Source organism: Crocodylus siamensis, chromosome 2 (assembly GCF_052110815.1).
Source record: "Crocodylus siamensis isolate JL-2025a chromosome 2, ASM5211081v1, whole genome shotgun sequence".
NCBI classification, from domain to species: domain Eukaryota; kingdom Metazoa; phylum Chordata; order Crocodylia; family Crocodylidae; genus Crocodylus; species Crocodylus siamensis.
Window position 1 is genome coordinate 20,495,574 of NC_143396.1, and position 15,407 is coordinate 20,510,980.

General features: G+C 45.8%; 1 protein-coding gene across 1 annotated transcript in view; it reads left to right on the forward strand.

Annotated features, from left to right (window-relative positions):
- The first annotated feature begins 253 nt into the window (after positions 1-253).
- Positions 254-15,407, forward strand: part of HGFAC (HGF activator) — a 97,895-nt gene continuing 82,741 nt past the window's right edge. The window contains exons 1-3 of the mRNA XM_090035492.1: positions 254-449; positions 7,864-7,918; positions 9,858-9,954. Of these exons, the coding sequence (XP_089891618.1) occupies positions 381-449; positions 7,864-7,918; positions 9,858-9,954 (221 nt within the window). The 5' untranslated portion in view covers positions 254-380. The remainder of the gene's footprint in view (positions 450-7,863; positions 7,919-9,857; positions 9,955-15,407) is intronic.

Genomic DNA, 15,407 nt, shown 5'->3' on the forward strand with positions numbered 1-15,407 from the left:
CACAGTAAATTTAAACTGACGTAAATGTATGTGTAGACATGTCCATTGAGTTCAAGGGGAGCCAAGGGCATTCATCACATAGGGTCAGGCTTTGCAAGCTCTTCAGTCCCTGTGGTTTCGTAAACTATCTTGATAAACGGCATTCACATCTGTACACAAAGCTTTTAATGATTAACATTGAAAACAGCTCTGATTACTTAGAGCTAAAATACTCTTCAGTCAAATGGGCCACTGGGAAATTCAGCATATCTGGGTCTCTTACGAAAGCATGTGGCTGGTTTACCTCCTAGGTCAGACCATTGGGCACCTGAACAGTTCAGCCCTGTGTCTGAGAAACTACAGCTCTCAGGCAAGAGGTCCTTTTGAAAAGGAAAGCAAAGATGAAAACCTGTACTCCATTCACTGTGGTTGTCCTGACTTTGACTTTGGGCAGTGGCTGTGCTAGGATGGTAAGTGTGATTTACTTGTGATTTAGAATGGTTGGTCAGCGGCCACAGAGTTTACTTAACAACATTTTGGAAAACCAGTTTTCACATCCAGTCAATAGTTCTGCCACTTTAGTATGTACAGAATTTCTTTTATCCAGCACTGGACTGGAACGGCACATAGCTCAGTCAATATATAAGGCACTGCAGTCTTCCTGAGGGCACACTTGCCACACATAGGCTTGTGCTCATGATTTTAAGCTTTTAAAATTTGTGCTCAGATTTTAAGGTTTTCATCAGACTTCATGGAGCCTTACCAAAAGTTTTCCTGCTAGGGTTTGAAATGGTACAGCTCTGGTATTTCAGATGTGATACATCACTGTAGCACTGGTGTCTAGCCAACTTTAACAGCCCTGGATCGGTTATCAACACCAACAGATTTCAGATGGTGACATGGAATTCAGCATAGGAAACTTGCCCAAGTGGAGCCCATGCCACCATGACTGAACTGCTGTCATTATCTGAGCTGCCTACATTAAAGCTAGCTAGGATATGCTTACTTGTGCTTCAGTCATGGTTCCTGGCTGCACTAGGCATTTCTTTTGTTGTAAGTACTTTGAAGCAAGCAACATCTCTTCCTGTGTTTCTAAACTGCCCAAGAACTAAGGGGTTTTGATCCTGGTCAGGGTCTCTAGTTGCTACCTCTGGCCTTAGGATGGCTGATGACAGAGGCTCCAGAATGTGGACCTGGATTCTTCCTCACATCCATCTAAGCTCCTCTTTGTAACATAGAAAGGCCTCAGACTGCTTTATGGTAGAATGATTGTTGGTATCTTATTTCTTTCTTTCCTCTATCCATTGCACTCCCTTTCTTATGTATTGCATCCCTTGATTGCATCTCCATATTTTAATTGTATTTTAATCAAGAGCGTAGCAAGCTCCTTCAGTGCCCTGAGCAGAGGGGAGGTGGGGTTATGCCGACCCCTGGAGAGCAGGTGGGGAGGGGGAGTGGAGTTTTACCTGTCCTAGCTCTTCACACTCTAGTGGCAAGTGCTGCTACTGTGGAATCATGGGCTTGGGATGCTGCAACAAGGCTGTCCAAGTGGCAGCCCCCTGGCTGCAAGGGGTTAACATGTGGGCCTCAGGTTCCTACCTGACTGCCATTGCCTCTGTTGCTCTGGCTGCCCCTGCAGCCAGGATCTTGGTGCCCTTCCTTTCTTCCCCAGCTTTTGTAGCATGTCCCCACACTAGGAGCACCCGTGCAGCATAGTACCACATGGGAGCCCACAGGAGCTGAAGGTGAGGCAGGGTACAGTGCAGTGGGAGAGACTATGGCATGCAGTGGGGTGGGAGAGTGCCCATCTGTGCACACAGTGCAGCTGGGGGAAGTAGCCACCTACAAGTGGGGTGTGCAGTCTGGGGACCTGTAGCCCCATATGCCATCCCTACTGATGCAGCCTGGGGGGCATGTTGCCCCTGGCCACTTTGAAGTTGGAAAGGCCTGGAAAGAAATTAGATTTGAGGTGAAATAATGTATTTTATTGGATCAACTTGTATAGATGGGAGATATAGAGGGCTTTGGGGTTTGAAGAATCCTTCAGCAACTCTGAGAATGGAAACAGGCATCACCTTTCATTGCCTTTGTGCTGCCATAAAAATTCTTATGGCAGCACAAAGGCCAAGGAAACAGATGTCTATACCTCTTGTGGTGCCACAAATTGTGGCTGTGATTAAGGCGGCATCAATTTGTGTCATCAGTTAGCCTCAGACATTAGTTTACTTTATGGTGCAAGAGCATGGGAAGCCCAGAGCTGCCTGCACTCTTCAGGCACCTTGGAGAGTAACTCCGGGGGCTGGAGGCGCACAGTCTTGCGCACCCTGGGAATTCCCACATAGGATTGTGTCCCTGGTAGCACTTGCCCAGCCTTCCCCATTTACAGAGATGCCCCCTCTCGCCAGAGATGTATCCTCCAGGAATTTCTGGGGTGCTCAGGACTAGGCCCCTCAGACCCCAGCAGGACATGTTGCCTGTTGCCCTGAAGCATCAATGGATGGGACAATGGGCAATGTGTTTTGCCTAATGAAGTGTATCAGCTGGGTTGGGGGACATCCCAGAACAGCTGATCCTCTTTCTTTGGCAAAATCTACTTTTAGCCCGAGAAAGAAGCAGTCACAGTCCAAGGAAAATACAAGTTAAAACAAATGCTGTTGTTTAACTTGATTAGCACTTGAAAGGGAAGTGCTATTACCTGTGGGGCAAAGAGCAGTTAGCAGTGGTAGACGTGACAGTTGTAACAAGCCACGAAACCACTGACTTTGTTGAGTCCCTGTTTTCAGGTGTCCAGTAAAATTAGAATTTCTCTTGCCAGGCCCCATCTTTTGGAGGTAAGTTTTCTTTGAGGAAAAGGATGGTGAGGTTGGAGATGTAGTCATGGTTCTGTGTAGTGTTCTCCCACTGGGAATTGAATGCATCTGTCCTTTTATCATTTTTCTTTGGGAGTTCATTCTGGAGCCCACTGGTTGTTTGGTTTTGCCCACGTGGTTTTTGTGAGGGTATTTGATGGATTGGTTGAAGTGTATCATGTGTTGGAATGAGCACGTTTAGTATCCATTTGTTTTGATGGCTTTGTTGTGCAACATATTGATCACAGTAACAGTGTCGGTAAGTGGGAAGGTTTTGTGCGTTGTGTTTTGGCAAGATATTTGTTGGCCACTGGAGAAGTTTGCTCACAATGATGAGACTGAGAGTTTACTTGAAAGCCATGAGAACAAGGGACAGGGAAAATTCCTTTCATTATATGATTTTAGTTGGAAATATAGGTGGGAGATTAGGAGGAACTTTCTGACTATGAGGGTGGTCAAGCATTGGAAAAGGCAGCCTAGAGATGTAGCGGAATCTCCACCCTTGGAAGTTTTGAAGAGCAGGTTAGATAGACATTTGGCTGACATGAGTTTAATCAGGTATGATCCTGCTTTGAACAGGGGGCTGGAGTAGATGACTTTGAGAGATCCCTTCTAGCTGTACTTTCTTATGAACCTATACTCTCCTATGAACTTTCTTAGTGTAGATTGTACCTATCTGATGATCTTTCTTGTGGGTTCTACTGGGTGATGGTATGTGACACCCAGGGATTTGTGGCTTGTGGGGATTTCCTTTTTGTAGTGTGATAATTTTCTGTGTCAAGAGTAGCAGCTCTTCATGGAAAGGAAACCCCTACCAAACACACATCCCCAGGTATGTTCTTTTTGCATTGCGGTAATTTTCTGTTGAGTATGTAGCTGGTTCATTTAAAGATGTAATCTATTTTTCTAGTGGATTCCTTGTTGGATGATGGCAGTTTTAGATTGGTGAGGTGGGTAAGTATTCTGTATGGTACAGATATGGTAGTATTTTCTGGTTTTCTCGGTGTGTTTGGAATGGTTCCTGGCTTTGTGATGGGAAATCTGGTGGTATCTGGATTTTTTATATATGGTTCTTCACAGGGTATCATTCCTGATGTTGATTGTGATATCTAAAAAGTGTTGATGCAGGTGCAAAAATATTCTGGAGTTAACTAACTTATTTTCATCATTGTTCACTTCCTGTGAACCCAAATACAGTAGAGATCCTTGCAACACATTTAATGGAAAACTAGTTACAGTGTGTGCAGTTAAAGATTGGGTCCTTATTTATAACTATGAATTAGCTCCAAATAGCACGTTCCTCACCACAGAAAATAGGAAGATGTGTTTCATAGTTTCATAGTTTCTAGGGTCGGAAGGGACCTGAGCAGATCATCTAGTCCGACCCCCTGCCATGGCAGGAAAGAGTACTGGGGTCAAATGACCCCAGCAAGATGTTCATCCAACCTCCTCTTAAACACCCCCAGGGTAGGAGCCTGCACCACTTCTCTTGGAAGCTGGTTCCAGACCCTAGCCGCCCTGACCGTGAAGTAGCGCCTCCTGATATCTAACCTAAATCTACCCTCTACCAGCTTGTGACCGTTATTCCTGGTCACTCCTGGCAGTGCTCGGGGGAACAGTGACTCCCTCAATGCCTGCTGGTCCCCCCTGACTAGTTTGTAACAGGCCACAAGATCCCCCCTCAGCCTTCTCTTGTGGAGGCTGAACAGGTTCAGGTCCCGTAGCCTCTCCTCATAGGGCCTGCCCTGTTGCCCCCTGATCATGCGAGTGGCCCTCCTCTGGACCCTCTCCATGCTGTCGACATCCCTCTTGAAGTTTGGGGCCTAGAACTGGATGCAGTACTCCAGCTGCGGCCTGATCAGTGCCACATAGAGGGGGAGGATCACCTCTTTGGACCTGCTCGAGATGCATCTGTGGATACATGCCAAGGTGCAGTTGGCCTTCCTGACTGCCTCCCCACACTGCCGGCCCATGTTCATCTTGGAGTCAGTGATGACCCCCAGATCCCTTTCTGCCTCTGTGCTGACAAGAGGGGAGTTCCCTAACCTGTAGGTATGGTGCCGGTTGTTCCTCCCGAGGTGCATCACCTTGCACTTGTCTGTGTTGAAACCCATCCTATTCTCGTCCGCCCACCCTTGTAACCTGTCTAGGTCTGATTGTAGGCTATTGCATCCTTCCAGTATGCCCACGTCCCCCCACATCTTAGTGTCATCAGCAAATTTGAACAGGGTGCTTTTTACCCCCTCGTCCAAATCACTGATGAAGATGTTGAACAGTGCGGGCCGGAGGACCGAGCCCTGGGGGACCCCACTGCCCACGTCCTTCCAGGTTGAGAAGGACCCATCCACTACCACCCTCTGGGTGTGGCCCACCAGCCAGTTGGCGACCCATTTGATTGTGTGGGTGTCTACACCACAGCCCCCCAGTTTCTTAATGAGAACGGGGTGAGAGACAGTGTCAAAAGCCTTCTGGAAGTCCAGGAAGACCATATCCACTGCTACCCCTGCATCTAATGATCTGGTGATGTGATCGTAAAAGGCCACCAGGTTGGTCTGACAGGACCTGCCACTGATGAACCCATGTTGTTTGCCCCAAAGCATGCAGTCCCCTGCTGCCCCCTTCTGGATGTGTGCCAGCATAATTTTCTCAAACAGCTTGCCTAGGATCAAGGTAAGACTAACCAGCCTATAGTTTCCCGGGTCCTCCTTCCTCCCTTTTTTGAAGATGGGGACCACGTTGGCCCTCTTCCAGTCCTCCGGTACCTCACCAGAGCACCACGAGTGCTCATAAAGCCGTGCCAGGGGACTTGCAATGACCTCGGCCAGTTCCTTTAGAACTCTAGGGTGGAGATCATCCGGGCCGGCTGACTTGAATACACCCAACCCCTCCAGAAGCTCCCTAACTAAATCCTTGGTAACCCTTGGCCCAGGTGTGCCTCCCCTGGGGTCCGAGGGGGGCCCAGCAGGGAGGTGGCTGTTCTGGTCCCTACTTAGGAAGATGGAGGCAAAGAAATCGTTAAACATGTTAGCTTTGCCATCTGGTGTGACGACCAAGTTTCCCAACGCATCCTGCAAGGGTCCCACATTACCCGGGACCTTCTTTTTACCCCCTATGTATTTAAAAAAGGACTTCTTATTGTCCTTAATCTGGGAAGCTAGTCCCAGTTCCATCTCTGCCTTGGCCTTCCTAACTGCCCCCCTACCTCCCCGAGCAACTACAGAATAGTCCTCCCTGGTGATGACCCCTTCTTTCCATTGGGTGTAAGCCTCCTTTTTAGCAAGGAGACATTCCCAGATGCTTTTGGTGAGCCATGGAGGCTTGTGTGCTCTCCTGCTCCCTTTGATCCTCGTTGGGATTACCTTCCTTTGGGCTTGGAGGATCGTCTCCTTAAGGAGTGACCACTCTCCTTAGACACCTGGCTCCCCTCCCCTCCGGGACCTCAGCGCTTCTCCAACTATCCTCCTTAGCTTGTTGAAGTCTGCCCTCCTAAAATCTTGGGCTGCTGCTTTACTGCATGCCTTTGCCACCTTGCGCTGGATGGTGAATTCCAGCAGGCGATGATCGCTGTCGCCCAGGTAGTCGAGCACCTGCAGCCCCCTCACCAGGTCATCACCCGTGGCCAGCACCAGGTCCAACAAGGCGTCTCCCCTGGTGGGGCTGTGCACCTCCTGGGTTAGATGGAGGTCCTGCACTCTGGCCAAGAACCTGCGGGAGCGTTCAGACCTGGCTGACTGTTCTTCCCAGCAGATGTCTGGGAAGTTCAGGTCCCCCATGACTATCACATCCTTAGCCTTCACTACCTCTGTGAGCTGACCCAAGAATTCCTGGTCAAGCTCTTCTCCCTGGTTGGGAGGTCTGTAGTAGATTCCCACTGTTAAGTCCCTTTCCCCTCGACTGCCTTGTACTCTAACCCAAAGCACTTCAGAGTGCCTCTCCCCTGACTCCTTGCTAATTAACGAGGATGTGTATTCCTCCTTAATATAGAGCACCACGCCCTCACCTCTCTGTCCCTCCTGTACAGCCTATAGCCCTTGACATTCACCGCCCAATCATGCGTTGCGTCCCACCACGTTTCCGTAATCTGCACTATGTCCGGGCTGGTGTCAGCCAGCAGGAGGGTGAGTTCCTCCTGCTTGTTGCCCATACTATGAGCGTTTGTGTAGAGGCATTTGAGGCCTCCTGTGGGTGTGTGTACTGACCCCCTAGTCCCAGCGTTACCCTGGCCCCTCTCTCTTACCTGTTTGATTGCTTCGCTCGTTGGTCTGGGCTGGGCTGTAGTTGTGGGTGCTGTTTGGTCTGGCAGTCTGATGTTTCCTCCGCCCTCATCTTCCCCTTCCCCCAGTGAGCCTAGTTTAAAGCCCGCTGGAGGAGGTCTGCCAACCTAGAAGAGAACACACACTTACCTTTAGGGGAAAGGTGGAGCCCATCCCATCCCAGCATGTCTCTCGTCGTGATGTGCCGGTTGTGGCACCACTCCTGTAGCCACCCTCCTCGAAGCACCATTCCTGTAGCCACCAGTTGGTCTCTGCGATGCATGTTTCATGCCGTCTGCCTTGTCCACTCACTGGCAGGATAGAAGAGAAAACCACCTGTGCGCCCATCTCCTTCAGCATGCGCCCCAGAGTGTGGTAGTCCTCCATCAGGCGATCAGGGCTCCTCCTGGCCACATCGTTAGTGCCCACATGGACTAGGACCATAGGGTAATAATCAGTGGGCTGGATTACGGTCTGGAGCATCCCTTTCACGTCCTGAATCCTCACTCCAGGTAGGCAGTATACCTCGTGTGCTGAGGGGTCCCTAGGTAGCAGAGATAAAACAAAGCTGATCTTCTCCAGTCTTAGGCTTTGCTTTTTTTGGGATAAGCAAGCAGTGACCTTTCAGCAGCCAATGTTTGCTTATCCCCTTTCACAAGAAATCACCCTAGCCAAAATCGCACACAACCATGGGAGTTTCCCTTTGAACTTGCAGGTGCATTTATGGAGTGTTTTATGCAATGAATTCATGCATTCCCAATCCCTGTTATCTTTCTTTGTAGAACCACAGTTCTGTGGAAGGAAGAGGCTCAGAGGAGGAATTCTTTCCCCCCCAAGGTACGAAAACAGTTAGATGGTATAACCAAATGTCCATCTGTTCTCTGTAACCTTATAGCAAGTCTGATTGTGTGTCAAAATCAATAGTTAAATAAGCTTGCAGAGTAGATGTAAAAAGGGAAATATGGCTTTTACTGAATCATTTTGTTAGGAGCTGGGACTTGCTTCCTGATCTACAGAGCTGCTTTAATATTCCTGCCAAACTGTGAACACCCATGAGGCAGATTCAATTCCCTTCAGTCCTCTCAGCACTTGAGATGGTTTGAATTTCATGTGACTTGCTTTATCAGGATTATTGTAATGAGGCCTTAAAACCACCCTTGGAGTCACTTTATGTGGACATTAGAGATCCTAGTGTAGATTTTATTTTTTGTAAGAGCATGTTTTGTTGGCCCTGGTCAAAATATGCCCTCCCAAATAGCCTCTGCTGTTATGCAGTGTCCTGTCCCTGCTTTATCCACCTGGCTGCCATAATTTACAGCGGAGAGGAGTCATTTCAGCAGTGTTTTGCCATTTATAAAACTCCTCAGTCAGGAAAGCAGTGGACTCCAGCAGGACCTGTTTTCAGTAGGCCATAATGAGAATGGATGAATGCAACAGCTCTTGACAGGATCAGTCTTGACTTGTTGCTTTGATGACTAACGGATGCTGCAAGTATGTGTACACATGCCCTCCAGGAGGACTAGTCATAACTAAAAGATAGGAATAAACTAGCAAGAGAGGATAATTGGATGTCATGCCGGGATCTGAAATAAGGTGTCCTACAAGGGTGTGTCCTACCTGTTTGTTGTGTACAAAGATGTGGGTTACTTTAAGTTCATACTCTTTTTTCAAACTCATAATAACAGAAGATCTAGTTCAAGGTCTTTTTTTTTATTGCCATCCTCCTCCTTCCTCAAGCCACATCCTGAGCAGTATTTCTGTTTAGAAACTGCCTACCTATTGGGAATCCAACCGTCCTTCTGTGGGTAATTATAACATTCATCTGGGGCATGTAGAATTTACCCCTGCCAGACACTCCTCTCAGTCCATTTCTCTCCACTTATAAAATCACATTTATTCAAAAAGTGATGACAATCTCCTCAACATTTGCCTCACCTCAACTATCTTTCCTAACCTTAAAAGTCCTCTCATCCCTTGACTATTTATGTCTAGTTACGTATGTGCAAACTGACATTTGAAAAGGTATTTCTAATGTGCTGCAGAACTCAAGTAGGTTATTTCAGAAGTCACCTTTATAGTATGAATATGTATCATTATTATTAATTATGGTTTGCTGTTCTTGAAATTGCTATATGCGCTGAGCTGAAATGAAAAGATCTTTAGTCTGTTGCTAAGACTTTATTTTAATTCTGTAGTTTCAGCTATAGTGCAATAGTCTGTAAGTGAGATTTCAGCTCTCTCTTACTATACCAGAGTTCACAACAAATAGGATGTAATGTACAGGCAACCCCTGCTTAATGCCGTTTTGCTGAGCACTATTTCGCTATAGGGCTCATTTTAAATACAGACCTCATTCCACTCAGCACTCAGTGAGTTTTGCTACAGCGCTGAGTGGGCGGGTGGGGCGGTGAGTGGGCACACAGCTGTGTGCATGGGGCCAGCACCAGTGCCTGGAGCCAGAGCTGGTGGGGCCCAGGGCGGGGTGGCAAGAGTGCAGGGCCTGGGTTGGTACGTGGCTGAAGCAGTCGTGGGAGCAGTGAGAGGTGGCAGTAACAAAATGCTTTTATTTACATTAAATCTTACGGGGAAATACATTTCACTTAGCATGGTTCTGCTTAACACTTGGTTTTTCTGGAACCAATTAAGAGCACTAACTGGGGGTTGCCAGTGCTATTCAAATAGCTGAAGAATTTTCCCTTTTATTTAGCATGACTGATACATAAATAACTATATCTGCATGTCAGCATCTAATTGTATATTTACTATTGTATTTCAGTGTTTACTGAGGATGGAAAGCTATGTAAGTTTCCCTTTCGGTATGCTGGAAGGATGTACCACTCATGTCTATCAAATCTGTTTTCTTTAAAGAAATGGTAAGGCTAGAAATATTCAGGTTCCTGTTCAAATAACAGTGAATTTTTGCTATTAGAGCATTTATTTTGAATTAGTTAATCCAAACAAATCCAATCTTAAACCTTGGGGGCTTGCTCTAACATCAATGAAGTCAACAGAATGACTCCCTCTGATGTCATTGGATGTTAGATCATAGAATCATAGAGAAGTAGGGCTGGAAGGGACCTCCAGAGGTTATCTAGTACAACTCCCTGTCTGAAGCAGGATCATCCCTATCCAAACCATCCCATGCAAGTCATAATCTAAACTCTACATAAGCATTTTGTCAACCCAGAAAACACACAGGTCTAACACCCTAACCTGCCATAGATAAAGCAGGAGAATCACAGCAGCCAATGTACTGCTTCTATGATATGTTGTCAATATATGCTCAAGAGATCCTCAGTAGAAGGCCATGCCCCCTGCTACAGAGGAAAGCAAAAAATCCCACAGTTCATATCCATCAGATTATGGGGTAAAATTCCTTCCTGATTCCAAATATGGTGATCATTCTGACCCTGAGTGGAGGGGCAAGACCCTCTAGCCAGGAACCTCCAGCTTTGGCCCCAGCAGGAACATTGGCAAACCCCAGGTAAAGTCTCCAGCCTTGGCTGTAGTCAACGCCCAATGTCTCCGAGGAAGGCTTAAAAATGCCCAGACACATGTAGCAGAAAGAGAGAAGGTTGAGATAACTTACAAAGCCCAGAAGCATGGGAAATACCCATAGTAGAATATAGGCATAGCTACACCAAATCATTCCCAACCAGTGGCTGTCCAATCTCCTTCTTGAATACCTCCAGTGACGAGAGTCCACACCTTCCCTAGGCCATGTCTCCAGTGGCAGAGAGTCCACGCCTGTTTCACTGTCTCACTGTTCTAACAGCGAAGATGTTTTTCTAGATATCCAATCTAACCTACTTTGCTGTAACTTGAAACCACTGGTTGGCATCCTCCTCTCAATAGCAAGGGTGCATGCCTTCTCCTTTTTGGCAGCTGTTCAAATATTGGAAACTGCTATCATGTTCCCTCTTAAGTGCCTTTTCAGCATCCTGAACATGCCTACTTCTTTCAGCTTCTCTTTGTATGACTTACTTTCCAAGCCCTTTTTCTTCTTTGTTGCCTGCCTCTGGACATTCTTTAACTTCTCCAAGTCTTTTTTTAAAATGTTGAGACCAGAATTGCACACACACTACTCCAGATCAGGCCTAGCCAGTGCCTAGTAGAGATGCAGTATCACCTCCCATGGCACTATCAGACCATGTATAGAGAAAGTGATGGGGGTGGTATTATTTTCTCCAGGCACATAAAAGGCACAAAGTAATACTGAGTACCCATGCATCACAGGTCATCTTCTTTCCTTGATTCAATCATGGGAATTCCCATTCAGGTCATTGACAGTTCCTTGTGTTCCCTTTTATTAAATCTCTGGACAGAGAAGAAACCAGAGGATAATGATCTGTAATAATTGCACTAGGCAGAATTCCTGGTGAAAAAAGCAGTTGAATTTTGCTTGGGTAAGAACTCAGAGTTACCGCAGTAAAGCCAGACCACTGTTTTAGATAAACATTCCTGATTCCTGTATGAATTTTAAAATTTGAGACTGCCACCTGGTTCATCTTGGACAGTGCAGTACTAAGAAGGGATGTGCTATCACTGAACTTTAGATGATGGTTTATTTTACTATATAATTTAATCTGGATTCCTTCCTTTTGGCCAAATTCTTCCCATCCATGCATGTGGAAATTGTTATAATTGTTCATCATTATTTATGTTATAATAGCTTTGGGAAGTCCCTGTCAGAGAAGGCCCCAACTGTGTTAAGGTATATAAAGACAGGGAAGAGACAGCCTAAGTTTACTCCCAAATGCAACAGGTACAAGAAATAAAACACAGAGCGATTGAAATGGGAAGTACGGGGCTATTAGTGATATGACACTAATGCATTGACATGAGTGACAGGTCATATCGCTAATGCATTGGCACTAATGGTATGACATTAGTGATATGACCAATGTTTTGCATTCATTAGCTCATTAAATGATTTGTAAATGGCTGAGGTAAAGGTGTAGGTAGATCTGACGTGTTTAAATGTGTAGAATGCTAGATTAAGTCCTTTGATTTTTATCTTCAACAAGTGATTTTTTTTATGCTCTGCATCATGTTTCTTTGGCTTGTGAGCTAACGTAGGACAGGCAACATATACTAGGCAATGGGCAAGCTGAGCTTGGAAATCACTTCTGATGCCCTTCAACAGCACTGAAATACCTGATGAGGAAAGTGCCAATGAAAGTGTCAAGATTCTTCAGAAATATCCTAATAGAATGATTGGAATAAGAGTGATTTCCTGCTGAAATCCCACATCCAAATGAGCAGAAGCCATTGGAAACTGACCTTCAGATACATTTGATTTAATTTCATGTTCAGGAGGATTTCTACTTATAGAAGTAACTCTCTGCGGGTGCATCTACACATGCACATTTACTGTGCAGTAACAGAAAATTGCTCTGCAGTATGCGTGGCATCTATGGGTCAGTAAATATGTTGCAGTAAAAATGGCAACTTACACAGTAAATTGGTGACTTACACAGACTTGTAACTGACTTACACAACTTAGCAACTTCGCAGGGACATACTTGTAGACGCCTTACTGTGCAGTAGCACTGGGTGTGGGGACCGACTTGGGACTAACTTTAGTCCCAAGTCAGTCCACATACAGTGTTACTGTGCTTTAATGCCTGCATGTGTAGATACTGGCCTATACCCACTAAATTTAATGTGATATAAGTGCATGTGTAGATGCTCCCAGTGTGTCATTAGCATAGACTTGAGACAATTTTCAGTTGTGCTTTCTATTTTAAAGAAAAATGTACAGGTTGGGGGATAAAACAGACAGAAGGAAAGGTAGATTTTGAACCTCACAGATTAACCAAAGTATATTCTTAGAGGGATAGCTGAAGCTGCCTCATTTTGACAAGGTGCATCTGTTTCACTGCAGGCTCTGACCTTTTGGTCAATATTTACTTTTCTCCTTGGCTAAAACACCTGGCACTTACTTTCAGATATCCTGGTGCCAGGAAATTAGCACTGCAAAATGAACAAGAGCTGCTTTGTGTATTCTTTAGGAATAGTTGCTAAACAGCACAGTATGAGTGTAGAATAAATCAAGCTCATGGTTTATCAAGCAGGTGTGGTCCCTATCTTGCTGCATGGAACTGAGACATGGGCAATGTACAGGAGACACCTCAAATTGCTGGAGAAGTACTTAGTACTTAAGGTTGGAAAGGACCTAAACAGATCATCAGATCCGACCCCCAAAGTACCATCAATGCTGCTTGGGGAAGATGCTTTGAATCCAGTGGGAAGACAGACACACCAACATTAGCGTCCTCTTGCAAGCAAACACCATGAACACTAAGGCGATGATCATCCAACATCAACTTTGCTGGGTGCCGCGTGCCCCCAGCAGCTGGGTGGGGGGCATAGTAAGGGGCGGCAGAGTGGTGAGTGGTGATTGCCTGCAGGCACCACTGGCAGTGTCAGCGGCCCCTTTTCATAGGGGGTGCACCGCCATGCTCAGGGGGTGCACATGCAACCATGTGCACCCCTTACACATCACTAGTGGCCAGCCACATCATCTGGATGTCTGACTTCAGACTCCAAAGCAAGTTTTATTCTCCAGGCTCAGTCAAGGCATACTCTCCAGAGGCAGGCAGAGCAAGCACTTCAAGGATATCCTCAAGGCCAACTTGAAAAATGTAACATCGATATCAACTCATGGGAGACTATCACTCAGGGCTGCCCCAAATGAAGAAAGAGTCTGGTGCAAGGATCTCAGTACTTTTAAACTTTATGATGAAAACAAGAGGTGGAAAAGTGGAAGTGGCAGAAACAGCATGTCACAGACTGAATCAAGACATTTGAGATACCCATCCCACACAGAAACATGTGCCTGAGCTGTAGCAGTCTGTTGATCCCAGATAGCCTTTGTCAGGCATCTTTGGACCCACAGATGTGGCAGTGATGGAAGATAATCGCCCTTGACTGTGATTGCCAATGGGTGTAGAATAACAAATTCCAAGGGATTCTGTTGGCCGCTGGGGAGGGGGACAGGAGGAGGACTCTGGTCCTTTTGGCAGTAGCATCTTTTTCCAGGGCCTGTCATGGGAGGTGTTGGTGGCTGGTCCTTGCACAACAGCTGAAGCTCAACCTCAGTTCTTCTATTTCACTTGACAAAGTAAAAGAGGTGAGTTAAGAACATTCTGTTCTTTTAAAGCATTTGAGATACTTTGCCTGTCCCCAGAGCTTTCCTATTCTAATAGCTGGCAGGAAAGATGAGTGGTGCTACCAGAATTGAGGAACCTGGATTGCTTCAGCCTCTGCAAGAAAAGACTGAGAGGTGATCTTGTCACTGCCTACAAATTCATTAGCGGGGCACAGCAAGGAATCAGAGATGCTCTCTTTACCAGGGCATCCCTTGGAATAACTAGGAGCAACGGCCACAAACTGACAGAGAACAGGTTAAGGTTAGACATCAGGAAGAACTTCTTCACAGGAAGGGTTGCCAGAATCTGGACCAACTTCCAAGGGAGGTGGTGCTTTCCCCTACCCTGGGGGTCTTTAAGGTGAGGCTAGACATGCATTTGGCTGGGGTCATCTAACCCTAGTGCTCTTTCCTGCCCAGGGCCGGGGGTCAGACTCGATGATCTACTGCGATCCCTTCTGACCCAAACATCTATAAATCTATTAATACAAATAATAAAACAGGCATCAATGGGAGCTGTTCTGGCCTCTCAGCCCAAGGTCCCACACTTACAGTAAAATTCAAAGCAGAACTAAAAACATTTTCTTAAAAAGTATCTGATCCAAAACACACTGAAATAAGATTCCAAAATTGGACTTTAGATTGGGTCTTAAAATTACATTAATGAGAGTTTCTTCATGGTTTGTAAGTGTAGGTGGATGACGTTCTCTCTTAAAGTTTATGATTGTTCCACAGCTATAACATGAGGCTTAAATTAAGCATGAAGTTTGAAGTTGTCACCAATAGTGTAGTGCTGATAACATTGTTTCAGAAAAGTCTCAGACTGATGTGTGTCATTAATGAAGGGGAAAGATGAGTCCACAGATTCTCAACTGGAAGATTCCTGGCTTAATAAAGCAACACTGCACTTAAAAAAGCAACATTACGCTGACCAGCTTGTAATGTTGTGTAATGGAAAAGGCTCTGAACAGCTAGCTAAAGACAACAGAGCTACATGAATGTTTTGCACAAGGACTTTAAATTACCAAATTTTATAGGATCATTGGAATAAAACCACAAATGTAAAAATCTTTCAAATCTGTCCTGCAGTAGATGGATGCTAAACACCTTTAATATTAACCCTCCCCCTTTAAATACTATATAGTATTAGAATTAATGGGCTTGTTATTGCTC